The sequence below is a fragment of the Lissotriton vulgaris genome, chromosome 5, assembly GCF_964263255.1.
Source record: "Lissotriton vulgaris chromosome 5, aLisVul1.2, whole genome shotgun sequence".
In the NCBI taxonomy this organism is placed as follows: domain Eukaryota; kingdom Metazoa; phylum Chordata; class Amphibia; order Caudata; family Salamandridae; genus Lissotriton; species Lissotriton vulgaris.
Genome location: NC_141693.1, coordinates 64764045 through 64787297, shown reverse-complemented (window position 1 = coordinate 64787297; position 23253 = coordinate 64764045). Strand labels below are relative to the sequence as shown.

The 23253-nt window shown below is 51.5% G+C and overlaps 1 protein-coding gene across 1 annotated transcript in view; it reads left to right on the top strand.

The window, feature by feature from the left end:
* Window positions 1-23253, top strand: part of LOC147710180 (E3 ubiquitin-protein ligase TRIM39-like) — a 164295-nt gene that overhangs the window by 110362 nt on the left and 30680 nt on the right. Inside the window, exons 3-4 of the mRNA XM_086919325.1 lie at window positions 865-1095; window positions 18947-18969. Coding sequence (XP_086775451.1) covers window positions 865-1095; window positions 18947-18969 — 254 coding nt within the window. The remainder of the gene's footprint in view (window positions 1-864; window positions 1096-18946; window positions 18970-23253) is intronic.

Here is a 23253-nt window from a genome sequence, read left to right as displayed (position 1 = left end):
CCTCATCTGATAACACACAGGCTCCTGCTCTAAGCTACAGAGTGACATACCTCATCTGATAACACACAGGCTCCTGCTCTAAGCCACAGTGTGACATACCTCACCTGATAACACACAGGCTCCTGCTCTAAGCTACAGTGTGACATACCTCACCTGATAACACACAGGCTCCTGCTCTGAGCCACAGTGTGACAAACCTCACCTGATAACACACAGGCTCCTGCTCTGAGCCACAGTGTGACATACCTCACCTGATAACACACAGGCTCCTGCTCTAAGGTACAGTGTGACATACCTCACTTGATAACACACAGGCTCCTGCTCTAAGCCACAGTGTGACATACCTCACCTGATAACACACCGACTCCCGCTGTATGAGGCTCATAGTAGGAGACACCCTCGGCGTCTCCTGGGTGAACACATCCATTGTGTTGGCAGGACTGAAACTTCCTGTCCCCACTTCTTTTACATTCTCTCCTGTCAGTCACATCGACTCACACTTGACTTCAGCCAGTATCTCCCCTCAGACTGTCTCTGGGTCTTTGACTGTCTCTGCCTGCGGTGGGTTTCCTTCCTTGCACTCTCTTCATGGATCGAGCTTCTCTGCAGCTTCACAAAGTCTGACCTCTCTACAGTTCAAGAGATGTCTGAGGGAAGGTGGAGGGAAGGAGTGTGAGAAGGACAGAAGATGGTAAAATGGAAGGTAGTAAGAGATTGCAGTTCAGAAATTGGGAGAAGCACACAAGTGTTCTCATTTTTGAAAGAATATATCAGCCCCTCCATCCTCCCCCTGGACTCCGACGATAAGGAAAGTCTGCTAGGAAGCTTTTTAATATCTAACCAGCTTTTCTTTGCTTCTGACAGAAAAAGCTAAGAACTGAGAAGAAGAAAATTGAATTGGAGTTTGAAAAACTGAGGCAGCTTCTGAAAGAAAAAGAGCAAACTCTGCACGGGAGACTGAAGGGAATGGAAAAGAGAATTACCATGATAGAACATGCAAATATCACCAAACTGTCCAATCAAATCACCTCTCTCAAGGCCCTGATAATGGAGATAGAAAAGAAGTCTGAGGCGCCAGCGTGGGAACTCCTGAAGGTGAGATAAGATACTGTTTGTGTTTGGGAATAAAACAGAAGGAGATGAAATATTCATTTATTTGTGCAGCATTAAATGTATTAGTGGAACACACATGATCTCCTGGCTGGGTCAATGCACAGCAGCCCTATGCACTCTGACAGCCGCAAACAATATACAGAAATGGGTAATTTACTTTGTCCCACTTGATGCTGAAAGCCCAATGCAATAAACAAACAGTGGAAAGTGCAGTTACCTCTTAAAGTGTTATATGCAAGTTAATGCAGCACACCAAGCACTTCTAGTGGCAATAATTAATATATGAAGACCAAGGAGAAAAATGTGTTAAAAGTTAGATAGAAATCTTACTGAGAACATAACCTGAGAGAATTCGAAAGAAACCAAATTCCTCCTTTTCAAAGAAGTTTGAAAACATTTCTGTGGATACTTGTCTCCTGATGCTGGTGGCGTGCTCTGAACCTCTTGTTGGGGTGAACAGCTGTATTACTAGTCATTTGAATAGGTAATGGCAGCTCGTTGGGTTTTTTGTCACCCCAGATAAAGATAGAGATTGCCACAGAAAACTCTTTAGTTTGAAGAATAGTGACAGTTTTATATGACGTGTAACCCTTGATTATAATAGTGTGCAAAATGAAAGTCCGCAAATTGCTGCCCAGAAGCATTAGAAGTTTGATTGACAACTGGATTATCTTAAAACCATAAACGGCAACCAAATTCCTCCACAATATGGCTTAGTGTGAGATTAGAGGTGTAAACCTCCTTATTGTGTTCATGCACTGTCACTTTAACAGTGATGCTCTACCCAGATAGATTGGTTGGTTTATAGCCAAGAAGCTTCCTGAGAAGTACCTCCATATGAAGGGCATCCTTCCCAGGGTGACAGAGAGCATCCCTCGGAGGGTGACAGTGAGCATCCCCCTAAGGGTGACAGAGAGCATCCCCCTGAGGGTGACAGAGAGCATCCCCCTGAGGGTGACAGAGAGCATCCCTCGGAGGGTGACAGAGAGCATCCCTCGGAGGGGGACAGAGAGCATCCACCTGAGGGTGATAGAGAGCATCCCTCGGAGGGGGATAGAGAGCATCCCTCGGCCTAGGAGGGTGACAGAGAGCCTCCCCCTGAGGGTGACAGAGAGCCTCCCCCTGAGGGTGACAGAGAGCCTCCCCCTGAGGGTGACAGAGAGCTTCCCCCTGAGGGTGACAGAGAGCATCCCCCTGAGGGTGACAGAGAACATCTTTCCCAAGATAAGAGAGCATCCATCCCAGGGTAACAGAGAGCATCCATCCCAGGGTAACAGAGAGCATCCATCCCAGGGTATCAGAGAGCATCCCTCCCAGGGTGACAGAGCGCATCTCTCCCAGGGTGACATAGCGCATCTCTTCCAGGGTGACAGAGAGCATCCCTCAGAGGGTGAAAGAGAGCATCCCTCAGAGGGTGACAGAGAGCATCCCTCCCAGGGTGACAGAGCGCATCTCTCCCAGGGTGACATAGCGCATCTCTTCCAGGGTGACAGAGAGCATCCCTCGGAGGGTGACAGAGAGCATCCCTCGGAGGGTGACAGAGAGCATCCCTCGGAGGGTGACAGAGAGCATCCCTCGGAGGGTAACAGAGAGCATCCCTCGGAGGGTGACGGAGAGCATCCCTCTTAAGGTGCTGGAGAGCATCCCTTGGAAGGTGCTGGAGAGCATTCCTCGGAAGGTGACAGAGAGCATCCCTCTAAGGGTGACAGGGAGCATCCCTCCAAGGGCGACAGACTGTTTCAGAACTGGCTGTGGAACCAGTGAGGGATGCTCTCTGAGTTGAAGTTGTTGATAATGACCATGACCTGTCAATGTTGGTACAAAGGTGTAATATACCAGTTGGTCTAAACACATGTTTAAATGCCATTTCGGCTTCGTGGAACATGATAGATCATAAACCTATGTTTCCTCGGGTGACCAATTTGGGAATCAAGCCCACGTAGCTGAAAGCTTGGGGTATAGTTTTGCGTAAGTGTTGAGAAATATAATGGGACCAGTAAGACCCACAGTCCAAGGGAGGCTCATCCTTATTACAAGAGAGGACCACTCTTGCCACCTGCTAGAATGAGAGACTGTGACCCGTTGGTGTGACCTCGTGACTCATTTTAGAATGATCTCCCATGACCTTTTGATGTAACCTCTCTTACAATTATAGAATGATGACTCCTGACCTGTTGATGAATCTCAAAGGGTCCTATGCGTTTGGTTCATCTGTTGATAGTGGTCCTCTGCTTGCTACCACCCCTTACGTCAGTAACTCTACTGACTTGTAATTTCAATAGACCAGGCTTCTCCAACGAGTAGCATGTGAGCTACTGCTGTCTCTCCAGATACCTGCAAGTAGCTCTCCGGTGTTTAGCCCAGCCTACTAAATTAGACATTTTTGTTTGGTTGAATTATATATGTATACTAAATGTCTGAAGCATGTATTTAAAATGAGTATGTATTTAGTTTCAGAACTCATGAACTGATGTGTAGATGAAAAATGAATTTCCAAAATATATTTAAAGCTGGTATTTGAGTGATAAATCATGCAGCTTTGGAGAGACGTATTATCAATATTATTACCATGGGCCGAGGGCATTGCACCTATGGCCATCATGTATTACTCACACAGCTTCGGAGAGACGTATTTTTAATATTATTACCATCGTCCAGGGGCATTGCACCTATGGCGTCATGTATTACTCATTCAGAGGCATTCCAAATTGCAGGTAATCGTGCACGGGACGACTACTACTGTAATCTTGTCTGACGTGGTCACTTACATACTATAGGAGTATCTCGGGAGCTTTTCTTTGATCATAAGTGGCTCTTATTACAGAAAAGGTTGGAGACCCCAGCAAAAAACAATACACAGATGTGGGGAGCAATACCCTCAAAGATGGTAGAATTTCAGAGAAACATGTAAATAGAAACAATATATATTTTTTATATTTAAAAATGTTTACAAGAAATATATTTTTCTTTCACACATTCTGAATCATATTTAACCTACAACACCATTTACATCTTTGATAGTCATGACTTACTATAGTAGTCTTATGTTCAGTGTGAGAAGCCGGCTTAGTATGTGGTGTACACTTATGTAAGTTGGCACCCTGCCCCCGTCCGTACATCCCATATGGTGATTGTAGTGGTCTTAGACAATCCTAGGAAGCTCTCTTAGTGGGAGCTGGGGAGAGCAGCCTTCAGGCTTAGTCCAGAAGAAGTGTTAACTCCATGGCTGCTAAGGCAATTCCCCTCCTGTGCTGGGAATTGCTATTTTATATTGTTTTATGACGAGCTGGGCTCGTCATCAGTGTATGAGGAGGCTACACCATGACGAGCCCAGCTCGTCATGAGTGTGGAAGGGGTTAAGCAGCTTGTTTTACCAGAACGTAATCTTATAGGTATAAATTAAGTGAAAAAGAACCACACAGTGTGTTTACAAAAACATGTATTTATTATAAGACACTAACACATACAGATATCTCCTAGCCGAAGATATACATAATGCACACAATACTTTGCAATAGAAACAGGTAAATAGCACGAAATGCAATACACAGTGGTCACCAGGGGGAAACAAAACCATATACTAAAATAGTGGTATGCAAACCACGACTCGAGACAAGTCTATACCCAGAAGCCGTAGATTTGTTGGGGACTCAAGGAACCACTCAAGGTAAGTAACCAGTAGCCCACGGAAGCTGTGTGCAGAGTGGGAACACAACCGCATGATCAATACAGGTCAACGGGTAAGTCGCGGTTTCAATTTTAAAGAAGGAGCCTTCCTAATGGACCCTGAAGAAACCCTGTGGCAGACAGAAGGTTGGAGTGCCACCCCACCCGTGGTTACGTTGAGAACCAGGATACCTACCCCGGAAAGCCAGTTGCATAGTTGGGAAGTTGCGTTGGAAACATCAGTTGAACCCAATGAAGGACTTCAGAAAGATGCTGCTGCTGGAGAAGGTGAAAGTGTCCAGTGGAATCCAAAGGATTATTCAAGTTGTGAAGAACCTGCAAGCAAAGGGGACAGAGTCTATGCCACTAAAGAGTGACCAGGAGGCACTGAAGATGAATGCCCACCGATGTCTGGTGTTGCAGGGAAGCTGAGAGTGACTTTCAAACTGCAGCTGTGTTGAACGGGTGATGCTGAGGACAACCAAGAGCCAGGTATGAGCTGTCCCAAGTCGGATGTCGAGAGTAGAGGAGTCTGTGTCCGACAAGAGGACCAACAAGCCTTGGCAACCGCAACCAGCGTGGAAGTTGAAGAAGGTGCAATTTCAGGACCCACAAGGTCCTGGAGTCTCACCACAAGCAGGGAAGTTGACCCTCAAGAAGACCCACAGGCCGAAGGCACTGGAGTCGCAAGAGAACCTCGAGCAGCTCACCAAAGATGCAAGCCTATGTTGTAAGAAGATGTGGTTAGGGTGAAGATCTTGGTCACTGAGTTGCTTGAGGTTGGGGCTACTTAGAGCCCGAAGATCTTAGTGGAAGGAAGCCAACAAGCCTTTGCAACTGCAAGTCGACGCGGTGCACAGGGGTTTGGTTCCTGCGGCTTTGACGAGGGATACTGGCCTCAAACTTGGTGAGAGGACAGGGCTGGCCTCGAGGGACATGAAGTGCTACCACCTGTGTTGCCGAGCCTTTTGGAGTCCGTGGGAGCTCAGGACCAACAGACCAGTCACTTTAGTTGCAGTGCCTGCAGATGCAGGGAAGTGACTCTTTCACTTCAAGGAAGACTCCTTCAGATGTCTTGGATGCCCACAGGCCTTGGAAGGTTCCTGTATGGTGCACAGACACGGATGTTGCAGCAGACGAGCAGGGCGACCAGATCAGGAGCAGCAGGAGTTTACCTGGTTGCAGCCTTGATGCCCAGAGCGAAGTCCAGCGAAGTTCAGAGTGCCCAGACGGTTGAAGAAGGAGTGGTGTCGAATTGTATCTTATCCCTTGATGAATCTAGGGACCTACCCTCAGTTAAGCCCTAGGGAAAAGGTTGGGATGATACAGGGGGCCTTCACTAAGGAGGTCCTGGACAAGAAATGAAATGAAATGAAATGAAAAGGGGTTTTGTTGAGCGTTACAGCTGCCCTGAGGCGTCCAGGCGCTAGGACTAGAACAATGCCTTCCAGAGAGTCAGTCCAGAGATGGTCTAGTTAGTTGAAAGTCTTGAGCTGTTTACGAAAGCTTCACAGCTTGGAATTGGTTCTCAGATAAAGGGTGAGTGTATTCCATAATTTAGAAGCATTGTAGGCAAAAGATCGGCCTCCTGCTCCAGCTCTCTGAATCCTGGGGACTTTGGCCAGGAAGGCATGTGATGAACGGAGTTGTTTGTTGGGTTGGTAGGGTGAAATCAAGGAGTGACTGATTTCTGGGTGTTGGACCCGGCCTCGTGGCGTGGCCCTCGCTGATACCCACAACCCCAGAACGACGGATGGAACTGATTCCCGTCCACCCAGAACTATATATGAGACTCCTACACCGGACCGGAGACGACCCCCAGACCGCGTGCCTGCACCCGTGCACGTGACCATCAGACTCCATGTTTGGCTACCCCGGCCAGCCGGCCACCTTCTTCCCTTTCAGCAGCCTCTGGCCGCTCCTGGCTGCAGCTAGGCGTGTGCGTCCGGCGCGCCCTGACCGCCGGGGGGTGAACGATTCACCAAGTACCCGAAACCAAGGCTTCCATCACACCTGCGGCCCCCTCCCGAGGAACTGGTCTCCCTCACACCTCTGAACCATTCCTGGGGGCTGGTTTCGATCGCACCCCTTGCCTCCTAGTGAGCTGGCCCCAGACCGTGATGAGCATCTGGGATCCCCTGGACGCATGGTCCAAAAGCATCAAAGCCCCAGCAGCCCAGACAATCGGACGCCTGGCCCTCGGACCTCCGGCCTCCTGCCTCCTGCCTCTGAGAGTCCGGACATCAAAGGGCTCCTGGACTATAAGACAACCTGCCTCCCATCTAGCCGGCAGTAGTATCTTGGACAAGAAAGCCCTGCTGATCTGATCGCGGCTGACCTTGATGAGAACAGACTCTGACCCACCGAGCCCTGCTGACGTCGTCGCGGCTCATCCTCGAAGCTACGGAACTGAACCACCGAGCCCTGCTGACGTCGTCGCGGCTCATCCTCAAAGCTACAGACTTGAACCATCGGAGCCCTGCTGACCTCGTCGCGGCCCACTCTTGAGAACAAGAGACGCTTGCTAACATCTAGAGCCCTGCGGACGCTGTCACGGCTCCACCTGCCTACGAGTACTACGGAGTACTCCTGCTAAAGCCCTGCTGACCTCGTCGCGGCTTAAAGAACCCTCTGGTCCGGCTGGACCATCGACGCTACCTTCACGACAATCTTGAACAGAAGTGAGTCGGACAGCAAGTACCATCGCCAGCCCCCGTACCCCCAGTTCGAGGATTGAGAACGGTGCGCAGGGTGCGTGGCGTGCCTACTGGCCCTCTAAGACTGTCCCGCTTCCCCGTTCCCCTGTTACGAGACTTTCGCGATCCCTGGATCGCTGTATATTGCTTCTTACTTTTACCTTGATAAAGTTCATACTTGACAAAGATTCACGGTGTGGTGTCCGTTCGTAAGTGTGGTGCGTCGACAGTGTGTACGATCAGTCCTCCCCCGCGAGGACTTCCCCTCGATAAGACTCGGCAGGCATTGTGGGAGAGGTCTCGGGTAGTTAAGAGAGCATCTTGGCCCCTGGGGTCCCCGCCTTCCAACATTGGTGGCAGCGACGCGATACGAACCTACGTCTGGAGATTGTACCACTGACACACTACCTGAACCCACACGCAGCAAACGCACGAGAAAAGAAGAGCAATAATGTCGTCCACAGAATCCGGTGAGAAGATGACATTCGATAAAGACCTATTGGAAGACTACACCCATAGAGAGCTAAAGCAGTTCTGCAAAGAACTAAGTATCGCGAGTACCGGACTAAGTACTAAGGAGGATTTCCAGAAAGCGCTAACCGCTTGGGTAGAGTCCGGAGCATCCCTTCCCCCGACCGAAGACAACGAGGGAGGGAGACCACAGACCGAACCCAGTACACCGGCCAATGAAAGAAACCAGCAACCAACCCGGAGCCCAGCAACCGGAAGTGATCGGTCGTCGGAAGAGATGGCCGACCGAGAACGTGACCGAAGCCATGAACTAGAACTGGCGTGCCTCAATTTGGAGGGCGAACTCAAACTGGCAGAGAAAAAGTTGGCAGTCGAACAATTGCGGCTCCAGGGAGAGCTGGAAGAGAAGAAGCTCCAGAGGGAGCATGAAGGCCGTAAACTCCAGCTCGAGCACGAGCATGAGTGCAGCCTCAAAGAACTAGAGCAGAGGCACCCGGACCACCGGGACTCGGAGAGCAGGTGGTCCCCCGAGAAACGAAGGTGCACATTCCCAAAGACATTGTGAAGGAGTTTTACAAAGGAGACGACATCCAGCAGTGGTTCAAGGCCTATGAGGTCGCCATGTCGGCCCACCGGGTCCCCGAGAAGGACTGGGGGGCCGGCCTGTGGAGCCGCTTCCTCAGCGAGGGAAGAGACACCCTGCTGGACCTACCGACCGCACGCATGGACGCCTACCCCCACATGAAAGACGCTCTCCTATTCCGCTACGGCCTAACGCCAGAAATGTATCGCCAACGGTTTAGGGAGTGCAAGAAGATTCCTGGCACCACATGGGTGGACTATGTGAAGTACTACACCCGGGCCTTAGATGGGTGGATCAAGGGCAGCAATGTGACCACTTTCGAAGGCCTAGTCGACCTAATCGCTTACGAGCACCTGTCCGCGAATTGCTTTGTGGAACGGAAACAGCATCTCCTGGACAGCAAGCTCGCCAATCCACGAAAACTGGCTGTCGAAGCCGATCGCTGGGTGGCCACCCGAGTCCAGAAGGGGCCCGGGGGAGACCACCCACGGAACGACCAAGGATCTTCCCGCCAGCGGGGTGGGGGAGGTCGAGGTTAACAGCAAGGATCTCAGTCAGGGCCCCAGCGTAGCCCCCCCAGAAACCAGGCCCCCCGTTCTCCCTCGACGAGAGCCGCCCCGAGCATAGGTCCCCCGGGGCTCCGCCCCAGCACAGCGTGCTTCAAGTGTCAGCAACCTGGGCACTATGCCGGTGATCCCCGATGCCCCATGTCCCAGAAGTCCACTCTCACTGGCCCCTCCACCAGACAGATATCCTCGGTAGCCCTAGAAGAGGAAGAAATAGAAGAGCAGGGGGAGTGGGAGCCCGCCGCCATGGTCTTAGCCTCCCTGGGGAATAGCGAGATGGTCCCGGGAGATTACCTGCCCGACAACACAGAAAAGGATCGTCAGACAGTTAAGGTTAACGGGCGCAGCATAGGAGCCCTTAGAGACACAGGAGCCAGCATCACGTCCGTTAGATACACGCTAGTCCCTGAGTCCATGATCATCCCCCACACCTCGTGCAGAGTGATAGCCGCTGACAATTCCGTCCGCACCTGCAGGATAGCACAGGTCCCGTTTGAGTGGGAGGGAGTTTCGAGTGATCTACAGGTAGCGGTCCGCACGGACATGCCTGTAGACTGCATCCTGGGGAATGACCTAGAGAGTTCGAAGTGGAAAGATGTAGAAAGAAGGACCCATCTAGAGATGTTGGGTCTGCCCCACTGGGCCTGTGTGAGCACCCGAGCAATGACCGCCAGAATGACCAACCCCGGGATCGAAGAGTCCGAGTTCCTCAGTGCAGCCCCTGATGCCCCAGAGGGAGGCGAGCGCCCCACGGTCCTCGACCAGCCCTCCAACGAAGGAAGAGAATTCGACGAAGGTCCCCTCGGAACTACCGTCGATCCGGTCCCCACCCTAACCGATATCCCCGAGTTGGCCCAGTGGCGCCAAGAAGGAGGACCATCCCGAGAAGAGTTCTGCCAGGAGCAGACCTGCCCTGCCCTTGAGGGGCTTCGGCAACAGGCCGCAGCCCGGCTGCCGGAGACCAGTCCGGCTCCCACTACCTTTACTGGGAAAACGGCCTACTTTACAGCGAACAGAAGGCCGCCGAACTAGGGTCAGCCCGAGTGCTGGTGGTACCCCTATGTTTCCGCGGCCTCCTCCTCAACCTGGCCCACGATGTGCCCCTGGCAGGACACTTGGGCCAGGATAAAACCTACCAACGACTAGTGACCCATTTCTACTGGCCCTGCATGCGGGCCGATGTGGAACACCACTGTAAGTCCTGCCCCACGTGTCAGGCTAGCTGCAAAAGCGGAGGTAAGGGCAAGGCTCCCCTCCAGCCCTTTCCAGTTGTCAGTACCCCCTTTGAAAGGGTGGGAATCGACATTGCCGGACCTCTGGAAACCTGGCCCTCCTTAGGTCACAGGTTCATTCTTGTCTTGGTCGATCACGCCACCCGATACCCCAAAGCCATCCCCCTCCGGACAGTGACGGCCCCGGTCGTGGGCCGGGCCCTCATGGGGATCTTCTCCCGGGTGGGATTCCCGCGGGAAGTGGTGAGCGACCGAGGCACCAACTTTATTTCCTGGTACATGAAGTCCCTTTGGCAACAGTGTGGGGTGTCGTACAGGTTCACCACCCCATACCATCCCCAGGGTAACGGTCTGGTTGAGCGGTTCAACCACACCCTGAAAGGAATGATCATGGGTCTCGAGGAGCCCTTGCGACGCAAGTGGGACGTCCTCCTGCCCTGCCTCCTGTTCGCATACCGAGAAGTTCCCCAGAAATCCTTGGGGTTCAGCCCTTTCGAGCTGCTCTATGGGCACCCCGTCCGGGGTCCCCTCAGCCTGGTCAAGGAAGGCTGGGTGACAGCCCCCCCGAGCACACCCCCCGATGTGTTCTCCTACGTCCTGGCCCTCCGGAACCAGACGCGGAAATTTCGCGAGCTGGCCGAGGCCAACCTGGAGGCCAGCCAAGAGGAGAAGAAACGCTGGTACGACCAGAATGCCACTCTGGTCGAGTTTCAGCCCGGCCAACAGGTTTGGGTCATGTCCCCAGTGGAACCTTGTGCCCTTCAAGACAAGTGGACTGGACCCTTTAAGGTGATAGAGCGCAAGAGCCAGGTCACATACCTCGTCGATACGAAATCGTCCAGGAATGCCCTGAAGGTTCTACACGTGAACCGGCTCAAACCCCACTTTGTGCGTTCTGAGTTGGGATTACTCCTTGCCACCGACGAAGGAGAGGAAGAGGAAACGGACCCTCTACCGGATCTCCTGTGTGTGAAGGACCAAGATGGCTCCGTAGAGGGAGTGAGTCTCTCCTCCTCCCTCACCCCGTGCAGCGTGAAGAATGTCACCAGTTGTTGGGACAGTTCTCAGACCTCTTCTCCCTCACCCCCGGCGTCACCAGTTGGTGCATCCACGACGTGGGCACCGGGGACAGCCCTCCGGTACGGCACAGAGCCTACCGAGTCCCTGACCGAGTTCGAGCCTGCATCAAGGCCGAAGTCGACAAGATGTTGGCCCTGGGAGTGGTAGAAGCCTCCGACAGCCCATGGGCTAGCCCCGTGGTCCTGGTTCCGAAGGCGGCCGCCCCCGGCGCTGTTCCTGAGCTAAGGTTCTGCGTAGACTACCGCGGACTCAACGCAGTCACCCGAACCGACGCACACCCCATTCCCCGAGCCGACGATCTCATTGACCGCCCAGGGTCGGCTCAGTACCTTCGATCTCACCAGTGGCTACTGGCAGATCAGCCTCAGGGAGAGGGCCCGAGAAAGGTCTGCTTTCTCCACTCCAGGTGGCCACCTCCACTTCAGAGTAATGCCCTTCGGCATGAAAAACACCCCTGCCACCTTCCAGCGACTGGTCAACCAGGTCCTGGCCGGGTAGGAAAGTTTCAGCGCGGCATATCTCGACGACATTGCCGTGTTCAGTGCCCACTGGCCCGAGCACCTGCACCACCTCTGGGAGGTGCTGGAGGCCCTGCGCCGCGCCGGGCTCACCATTAAAGCTAGCAAGTGCCAGATAGGACAACGCTCCGTGGTATGCCTCGGGCACCAGGTTGGCAGCGGCCTCGTAGCCCCCCTCCAACCCAAGATAGACGCAATCAATGCCTGGGAGACCCCCACGACCCAGACCGAGGTGCGGGCCTTCCTCGGACTCAAAGGGTACTACCGTAGATTCATCAAGGGCTACTGGAGTATTGTAGGCCCCCTCACCGAGCTATCAGCCAAGGCAAACCCCAAGAAGGTTAGTTGGACCCCCGCCTGTCAGAAGGCGTTCGAGGAACTGAAAAAGGCCATGTGCACCGCTCCAGTACTACAGGCCCCTGATTACTCCAGAGAGTTCGTGGTCCAGACCGACGCCTCCGAACATGGCATTGGAGCCGTGCTCTCCCAGGTGGACGACCAGGGGATTGATCACCCAGTAGCTTTTAACATCCGGAGGCTACTACCCCAGGAGCGGAGATGGAGCACCATCGAGCGAGATGCCTTTGCAGTAGTCTGGGCCTTGAAGAAGCTGCGGCCCTACCTGTTCGGTACCCACTTCCGGGTCCAGACCGATCACCGCCCTCTCCGGTGGCTCATGCAGATGAGAGGAGAGAACCCTAAACTGCTATGCTGTTCCATCTCTCTCCAAGGGATGGATTTTACTGTGGAACACAGGCCTGGTGCTGACCACGCCAACGCCGACGGCCTATCCCGCTTCTTCCGCCTCAGCGAAGAGAACCCCCAAGAGGATGGGTAGTTCTCCTCGTCTTTCAGCTGGAGGGGACACATGTTGGACCCGGCCTCGTGGCGTGGCCCTCGCTGATCCCCTCAACCCCAGAACGACGGATGGAACTGATTCCCGTTCACCCAGAACTATATATGAGACTCCTACACCGGACCTGAGACGACCCCCAGACCGCGTGCCTGCAGCCGTGCACGTGACCATCAGACTCCATGTTTGGGCACCCCGGCCAGCCGGCCGCCTTCTTCCCTTTTGGCAGCCTCTGGCCGCTCCTGGCTGCTGCTAGGCGTGCACGTCCAGCGCGCCCAGACCCGCCGGGGGGTGAACGATTCACCAAGTACCCGAAACCAAGGCTTCCATCACACCTCCGGCCCCCTCCCGAGGAACTAGTCTCCCTCACACCTCTGAACCATCCCTGGGGGCTGGTTTCGATCGCCCCCCTTGCCTCCTAGTGAGCTGGCCCCATACCGTGATGAGCGTCTGGGATCTCCTCGACGCATGGAGTATTGTAGGCCCCCTCACCGAGCTATCAGCCAAGGCAAACCCCAAGAAGGTTAGTTGGACCCCCGCCTGTCAGAAGGCCATGTGCACCGCTCCAGTACTACAGGCCCCTGATTACTCCAGAGAGTTCGTGGTCCAGACCGACGCCTCCGAACATGGCATTGGAGCCGTGCTCTCCCAGGTGGACGACCAGGGGATTGATCACCCAGTAGCTTTTAACATCCGGAGGCTACTACCCCAGGAGCGGAGATGGAGCACCATCGAGCGAGATGCCTTTGCAGTAGTCTGGGCCTTGAAGAAGCTGCGGCCCTACCTGTTCGGTACCCACTTCCGGGTCCAGACCGATCACCGCCCTCTCCGGTGGCTCATGCAGATGAGAGGAGAGAACCCTAAACTGCTATGCTGTTCCATCTCTCTCCAAGGGATGGATTTTACTGTGGAACACAGGCCTGGTGCTGACCACACCAACGCCAACGGCCTATCCCGCTTCTTCCGCCTCAGCGAAGAGAACCCCCAAGAGGATGGGTAGTTCTCCTCGTCTTTCAGCTGGAGGGGACACATGTTGGACCCGGCCTCGTGGCGTGGCCCTCGCTGATCCCCTCAACCCCAGAACGACGGATGGAACTGATTCCCGTTCACCCAGAACTATATATGAGACTCCTACACCGGACCTGAGACGACCCCCAGACCGCGTGCCTGCAGCCGTGCACATGACCATCAGACTCCATGTTTGGGCACCCCAGCCAGCCGGCCGCCTTCTTCCTCTTGGCAGCCTCTGGCCGCTCCTGGCTGCAGCTAGGCGTGCACGTCCAGCGCGCCCAGACCCGCCGGGGGGTGAACGATTCACCAAGTACCCGAAACCAAGGCTTCCATCACACCTCCGGCCCCCTCCCGAGGAACTAGTCTCCCTCACACCTCTGAACCATCCCTGGGGGCTGGTTTCGATCGCCCCCCTTGCCTCCTAGTGAGCTGGCCCCATACCGTGATGAGCGTCTGGGATCCCCTCGACGCATGGTCCAAAAGCATCAAAGACCCAGCCGCCCAGACAATCGGACGCCTGGCCCTCGGACCTCCGGCCTCCTGCCTCTGAGAGTCCGGACATCAAAGGGCTCCTGGACTATAAGACAGCCTGCCTCCCATCCAGCTGGCAGTTGTATCTTGGACAAGAAAACCCTGCTGATCTGATCACGGCTGACCTTGAGAAGAACAGACTCTGACCCACCGAGCCCTGCTGACGTCGTCGCGGCTCATCCTCGAAGCTACAGACTTGAACCATCGGAGCCCTGCTGACATCGTCGCGGCCCACTCTTGAGAACAAGAGACGCTTGCTAACATCTAGAGCCCTGCGGACGCTGTCGCGGCTCCACCTGCCTACGAGTACTACGGAGTACTCCTGCTAAAGCCCTGCTGACCTCGCCGCGGCTTAAAGTACCCTCTGGTCCGGCTGGACCATCGACGCTACCTTCACGACAATCTTAAACAGAAGTGAGTCGGACAGCAAGTACCATTGCCAGCCCCCGTACCGCCCAGTTCGAGGATTGAAAACTGTGCAAGGGTGCGTGGCGTGCCTACTGGCCCTCTAAGACTGTCCCGCTTCCCCGTTCCCCTGTTACGAGACTTTCGCGATCCCTGGATCGCTGTATATTGCTTCTTACTTTTACCTTGATAAAGTTCATACTTGACAAAGATTCACGGTGTGGTGTCCGTTCGTAAGTGTGGTGTGTCGACAGTGTGTACGATCAGTCCTCCCCGGCGAGGACTTCCCCTCGATAAAACTTAACAGGAATTGTGGGAGAGGAGGGTCTCAGGTGGTTAAGAGAGCATCTTGGCCCCTGGGGTCCCCGCCTTCCAACACTGGGCCAGATTTCCAGTATGCTTGATGAGCAATACACACAGATTTAAACTTGACTCTCTCCCTAATGGGAAGCCAGTGCAGAGCTCTCAGGCCAGGCTTTATCGAGATTCTACGTGGAATTCCAAGCAATGTGCGGGCTGCACAGTTCTGAGTCCGCTGGAGTTTTTGCAGACTGTACTCAGGCGCCCCAAGGTAGAGGGCATTACTGAAATCAAGGCGAGATTGAATTAAGCCTTGTATCACTATCTGCTTCGCCTCAAAGGGAAAAAGTGGGAGGATTCTTTTTATCATCCTAAGGAGGCCAAAGCAGGTCGCTGACACCTTGGTCGCCTGTGTATTGAAGGTCAATGATTTGTCCAGCCACACCCCCAGACTTTTTATGTTATCTCTCGTAGTGGGAGGCGCGCCCATGCTCAAAGGCCATAACAGCTCCAAGGTGGAGGGGCTGATGAGCCGAGGAGCATAAGCTCCATTTTATCGTCATTGAGTTTCAAACAGGACTTCGTCATCCAACTCTTGACCTGTTCCAGGCATGTTGTTAAATTGGACTGTGGTTGAAGGCCTTCCTTTTGCACAAGGGAGACCACTAGCTGGGTGTCATCCACATAGGAAATGATGTTAATACCATGTGGACGAACAATCCCAGCCAGCGGTCTCATGTATGCATTGAAAAGCGTGGGGCTCAGTGAAGAGCCCTGCGGCACCCCACAGCCTAAAGGCTTGCTTGAAGAAGGGGGTCCTTTGTCCAGGTTCACGCCAGAGTGGGAGCCAAAGGCTCCCTGAACTAGTTTGAACTGGGCTATTCATGGAGGGCACCAAGTGTGCCCTGCACACAGACTATGTGGCCCTAGCAAGCTCTCCCACCCTGCCCCAATACACTAACCCTGTCTGGGACGTGGTCATATCTCCCTGTGACAGGATACCTATTGTTCTGCCTTTCCCTGCTCGAGCTTGGCTCAGCAGCAGGAGGGCAGAAATGTGTCTATGTCCGGTAGCAGCCCTGGCTGGCTGTCCGGGTCCGGAAGACTGGTGCCGGGAGCACAGAGGGCCTCCCAAAGGAGATTTACGGTGCATGGAATCATACCTCCCACACTGTTTACGGTGTGGGGATATGATTCCAACATGTTTGATACCAAACATGATAGGGTTAATTACAGCCAGTTTCAAGATGGTCATCTCATAATTACGTGGTGCCCCTCTGTATGATATATGACTTTCTCACTTACAACCCGGGAGAATGGACTCCATGGGCTTTAGGGGTGCCCTGGTCATGCAGGGGCACCCTCACACTTAGAACCAAATACCCTGCCTTCAGGATTGTAAGGCCTGCCTTAGGGGTGACTTATAGATTTTAAGTGTAGTGACCCTAGATCTAGATAAACATATCTTTTGTAAGTGGTGCTAGAAACAGTTTACACCGTCTGTAATGGCAGGCCTGTAGTTACAAATGGAGTGGTCTTCCATGGGTGGCATGAAGCATGCTTTAGGGCATGGGGGTCCGTGATGTAGCTATACCCTGGGTACCTTAGTACCATATACTAGGGACTGACAAGTGTACACCAGTGTCCAATCTGGGATTTAACTAAACACTTACTGAAACCAATTTAGGGGAGAAAGCACAGAGACTGGGGTCCTGGTTAGCAGGATCCTAGTCAGACTATTCAGAAACCGCATTAAATCAAGCAAAAAGTGGGGATAGCTATGAAAGCAGATCCTACTTTCAGCTCTTCCTAAAAGCTCTGATGTCACAGAGTATTATATCACAAATGCTGGTTCTCTGAGTGTTCATCAATGTGTGGTCATTTGCTGTGAATCAGTATAGCTGCTACAACCAACATGTGTTTCGTGGTTGTAAACATTTAGCCCAAAATCGTTGCCAACTATTTCTTGAACAGTTTACATACTCTCTGAGAATTGTTCTGTAGTTCTAATTAAGACACTTTCCATTTGCCTGTTGTGAACCTGTTGTTTTCCTCTAAACAATGTGTTTGAGTCCTTATACTGATATGAACTTGTAATTTAGCCACGGTGCATGCGGGTCATAGACGACTTGTCATAAAGAGTTCAATATTCCAAATCCTTTGCTCATTCCTGGTTCTTCTTTAAACTTTAATAGAGGGTCTCCCATCTCAGCCCCTTCAATCCACCAGCTCACCCCATGCTGGGATGAATTAATCCAGTAACTGGCAGGAGCCTCACACAAACAGATCATTTAAAAGTCCAGAACAGCACAAGTGGTGCTCACAGTTCTTTGTTCTTCCTTTGCAGCTGTGATCTCATTTGCTAGATGGCTGCCACTTACACGCACTCCTCTAGTGCCCCTTCTGCCTATACCTCCTCCCCTTGCAGGGCACTCTTCTAGTACCCCTTCTTCTTGTACCTCCTCCTGCAGGGCACTGTTCTACCCCTTCGCCTCTTAACTACTCCTTCATGGCACTCTTCTAGTACCCCTTCCTTGTACCTCCTCCTGCAGGTCACTCTTCTAGTACCCCTTCTTCCTGTACCTCCTCCTGCAGGGCACTCTTCTAGTACCCCTTCTTCTTGTACCTCCTCCTGCGGGGCACTCTTCTAGTACCCCTTCTTCTTGTACCTCCTCCTGCAGGGCACTGTTCTACCCCTTCGCCTCTTAACTACTCCTTCATGGCACTCTTCTAGTACCCCTTCCTTGTACCTCCTCCTGCAGGTCACTCTTCTAGTACCCCTTCTTCCTGTACCTCCTCCTGCAGGGCACTCTTCTAGTACCCCTTCTTCTTGTACCTCCTCCTGCGGGGCACTCTTCTAGTACCCCTTCTTCTTGTACCTCCTCCTGCAGGGCACTGTTCTACCCCTTCGCCTCTTAACTACTCCTTCATGGCACTCTTCTAGTACCCCTTCCTTGTACCTCCTCCTGCAGGTCACTCTTCTAGTACCCCTTCTTCCTGTACCTCCTCCTGCAGGGCACTCTTCTAGTACCCCTTCTTCTTGTACCTCCTCCTGCGGGGCACTCTTCTAGTACCCCTTCTTCTTGTACCTCCTCCTGCAGGGCACTCTTCTAGTACCCCTTCTTCTTGTACCTCCTCCTGCGGGGCACTCTTCTAGTGCCCCTTCTTCTTGTACCTCCTCCTGCGGGGCACTGTTCTACCCCTTTGCCTCTTAACTACTCCTTCATGGCACTCTTTTAGTAATGCTTCTATTCGTACCTTACTCTTCTGAAGAACACTCTTCTAGTATCCCTGCTCTTCATACTTCTCCTGCAACACCTATTACCTGTAATACTCTTAGTATAATAAAACATGGCGCACCAGGAACTACAATGAGGACTTCTAGCAGATTATTCACTGTTAATGTAATAAAAAAGTGGCAGAAAACGAAGGTGGAGCACAACTCCCATAAGGGCGAGCTGCCTCTGTCTTCTTGGCATTGATTTTAGTACCTCTGAACCCAGGGGTCACACAAGCAGTGACAGGGGTCACTAGGAGCAATCCAGAAGTCACAGCTGCGACCCCTGGCAAGCCCTAAATAATGCCCCTGCATGTGACCCTGTTGAGAACATCATACAATGTGTCAAGTGACTCCATTCAGAATATCAGAATGTGCTGTGTTTTGTGACTTCATTCAGAATGACACTGTGCTGTGTCATTACAATTGAGAATATCAGTTTCTGCTGTGTCATTTGACGTCATTCAGAATATCACATTCTGTGCTTGGTCATGCGATGCCACAGAATGTGCCGTGTCATGTGACCCCAGCCACTGTTTTCTAATCGTAGATAGATTAAGGTGTTTCACTCCTAAAAATACTGCAATAACTTTAACATCTTCTTTGGAAACTCATTTCACTTTGCTTGTTTCTCTGTTTTGCAGGATGTCAGAAGCACCCTAAGCAGGTAAGGCTGGTTTATTATTCTCCTCTCAGTGTGTAAGGCGCAGGTCTCACTGCTGCAGTGTGTAAATGCCACAACTGAGCTCATACAAAGTGCTAGGAAACTTTCAGATCCTCATAAAATCACTTTATATCCCCAAAAAACCCTTAGGTCCTAAGAAAATACATTTGATTCCTCTGAAAACGAATTCTTCTTTAAACGTCCTTTGTATCATCAGGAAACTCACTGAAATTTTCATAAATCCCTGCGAGTCATCAGAAAACTCCTTGGAATCTTGAAATAATTGCTACAGAAATGAGTTGCTGTCCTCACAAAACAAATTTGTATCTTTAAAACCTAACTTAAGTCCTAAGAAAAGTACCTTGAACACACAGAAAACTCAAGCACATTCTGGAACAACTCCCCTCACATTTTCCTCAATTCTGAGTTGTGCAAAAACTCATTCAAAGTTTCCTAACTACAATGCAAATCTTTAAAACATCCCTTCTGTGCTTCCAAACAGCATTGAAAAGTAACTAAAGCCATGCTAAGGCCTCATTCATTAGTAAATTCCCTCCAATTTTAAGAGGTCTCATCTAGTTCTCATAAACCTCATTGTAATCCTCAGATCTGCTCCTAGTCCTAATAAATCTCTCACTAGTCTGCAGTGACCTCCCTCCAGTCCGTATCATCTTTGTGAGTCTAAAGAAGCCTCATTTCAATCCTCAAACCTCTGCCCAGGTCACTGACCACTCATTCCAGGCACCAAATCCTTCTTAAAGTCCTCCAAGACTTCATTGTGTGTCTTCCAAAGCATAATTTCAATCATCACTCAGGGGAGCCTGAGTGCTTCCTGCTTCTGGCTGGAGCAGAGTAGTGACTAGGAGGGACGATGAGAAGAGACGTGGTGGAAAGAAGGTAGATGCAAAGAAAAAGGGCTTCCTAAAGTGAATAGGGTACACATCGGTACTTTGCGTTGAGCTGCCTGCTCTTTGCAGTCCTTTATCGATATACAGCAGGGGCTTGATGAAAATACGGGATTAGCAGCTCGTCCCCATATCTTCATCCTTGATACCTCAGAACAACCAATGACGACAGAACTCTGAGGACATCAGGCTAGTGTAGCCCTATTTTCGAGCTTTTAAGGATAAAGCTCTGACTATCCCAATAATTGTTTTTACTACCCACAGTCCCCAACATTTTTCAGCATCGCCTATCCATAGAATATACTTTTTTGGAGGGGGAACTCCTGAGGAAGGCAGCGTGGGCTGCCGAAACGCATGTTGAGACAGAACTTGGAAACCACCAGATAAACTGTTGTTCTATGGACATTGTTCTCAACAACCTGAATTGCTGATTAATTAATTGTTTTTTATTTATATGAATTATCATATTTGAAAGACTGAATAATTGACTGAAGTACATAATATTGCTCAATCAATCAAATACATTTGTAAAGCGCGCTACCCGCTGGGGTCTCAAGGCGCTGGAAGGGCGGGGGGGGGGGGGTTTGGGGGGGGGAGTCGTTACTGCTTGAACAGCCAGGTCTTGAGTTGTTTCCTGAAGGAGATATGGTCCTGGGTCAGCCTTAGGTGGGTGGGGAGGGAGTTCCATGTCTTGGCCGCCAGGTAGGAGAAGGATCTTCCTCCGGCGGTGGATTTGTGAATTCATGGGACGGTGGCGAGGGCGAGGCTGGTGGATCGGAGCTGGCGGGTGGGTGGGTAGAATGTGAGGTGGCTGTTGAGGTATTTGGGGCCCATGTCATGGAGGGCCTTGTGTGCATGGGTGAGGAGTCTGAACGTGATCCTCTTGCTGACGGGGAGCCAGTGCAGGTCTTTCAGATGGGCGGAGATGTGGCTGTGATGAGGGATGTCCAAGATGAGTCGTGCCGAAGCGTTCTGTATGTGCTGGAGTCTTTTCTGGAGTTTGGCTGTGGTTCCAGCGTAGAGGGTGTTCCCGTAGTCCAGACGGCTGGTGACGAGGGCCTGGGTGACCATCTTCCTAGTTGTGGTGGGGATCCACCGGAAGATCTTTCGGAGCATGCACAGGGTGTTGAAACAGGATGACGTGACAGCGTTGACTTGCTTGGTCATCGTGAGGGAGGAGTCCAGGATGAAGCCCAGGTTGCGATGCGTGGTCCGTTGGCTTGGGTGCGGTGCCCATGGCCGGGGGCCACCAGGAGTCGTCCCAGGCAGAGGGGGATGTTCCAAGGATGAGGACTTCCGTCTTGTCTGAGTTCAGTTTCAGATGGCTTAGCTTCATCCATTCCGCGACGTCTTTCATTCCTTCCTGGAGGCTGGCTCTGGCAGTGGCGGGGTCGTTGGTGAGGGAGAGGATCAGCTGGGTCGTCAATCCTTGCCCAGAGATGTATAATCATTATACAACCTCTTTTTAGAAACACTGCCATGTATAACAAATACATTTATTTTTGCACTTTTCTTTGTATTAGTTGCACTATTGATTATTCGCTTAATTTTATGTACTAATTTGCTACTGTTGAGCTGTTTATTTAATTGAAGTTGCCCAAGCCCATTTACAATAGGAAAGAATGTAGATGACATGTTTTTGTTTTTACTACCCTGCTCCGTGCCAGCCGCCACTGGGTGTCACTGGATTAGAAAGATTTTTGGGCCTGTGGGTAGGGGTGCATTACCCATTGCCTGAAGGGGGCGCCCCCCCTCCAAATATAATCCCTAGTAGTCTAATGGGCTTTCTGCTGCCTGCTGGGGGGAAGAGTGGAGGAAAGACCTCCTATCTACGACTGATGAGCGGGTACAGGCTAGGCCCAGGGCCTCAGAGGGCAGCTCGCCCCCATTTTGTCAAGAGACCCGATGACCAAACGCTGCTTGTGGGGCCACCTCCGTCAGGGCAGGACTGCTTGATGCTGCAAGATATCATGGCCTCTATCCAGGGGATAAAGTCCTCGCTGGAAGTACTTATGGACTTGGTCACGAATGAGGTATCCCTAATGAGGGCGGATCTGCGGAACATGAGCTCATGAGTGAAGGAAACTGAAGACACTACCACCTCTCTTGGCCTAGACACTAAGGGTCATATGTATCAAGCAAAAGTGCATTCACAAACGCCGAAATTCTGCGAATTTCGGAGTTTGCGAATGCAATTTTGCTAAATGGTATGTATTAAGGCAAATCTGTGTGCAAAATAAGGAATCGCAAAATGTAAGATTCCTTAAATGCAATGTAAGAAGCACCAAAAAAGTGCAATTTGGCCTTAAGGAATCGCAAATTACCACCAACTTTAAGTTAGTGGTAATTTGCGATTTCTTTGAAAAATGCACTTTTTTGCATTTTTCAAAGTGCAATGTGAAGCACATACATGCCCTTAAGGCATGTATTTGTGCCACATGTGCACCCATGCATATTTCAGGGGTGCAACAGGGTGTCCTTTTGACATCCCTCCACCCTTGAAATTGCATTCTCAATTTGCGATTCACTAATTGCAAATTGAGAATGTCTTCCCATTCATTCCTATGGGCCTCTAGGTATTCCTTAATTGCGAATCGCAATTTGCAATTAAGCAATATGTAGCATTAGCAAAATGTATTGCAAATCCTACATACATAGCATTTTGCGATTCTCAAATAGTGATTCGCAAAAAATTGCTATTTGAGAATCGCAAAATGACTTTTTGATACAAATGGCCCTAAGACCCTCAAAAGCCATTTCACGATCTATGAAAGGCTAATGCCCGAATGGAGGCCTGACTGGAGGACTTTGAACGTAGATTGTGACACAACAACATACGAATACTGGGGGTTCCGGCGGGCCTGCAGTAGACCTCTTTGTTTAAGATCTGGTGACCAAGGAGCTACAGCCTGGAGGCCTGTCTAAATACTTTTTGGTGACCTATCATAGCCTTAATTTTTAACTGCAGAGACCGGAACGTGATATTACAAACTTCCCGCAGGGCACCCCAAGTGACTTTACGCTCAAAGTTCAGAAACAACGTCCAAAAAGTGTTGAGGGACAACGCAATTAATTGTGATCTGCTCTTCCCTGCTAAATTACGAGTGGAAGCAGAGGGAAAAACATAGTTTTTCACGTCCCCAGAAGAGGCCTGGGTGAGGTTGAGTGGTTCGAGAACTGTTGGCAAGCAGGGGACTACGAACCAGCGTGCATGACGCCGATGCCGTTCAGGAGATTCATCAGGACAACAGACCCGGGTAAACACATCAGGAGGAAACAAGGGAACCTCCTGAACACAATCCATGAACAGAATGCAAAGAGCTGATTTGGGCTATTTTCGCACTATGAGACATCTCACATGGCGACATGGAACTGTGTATGG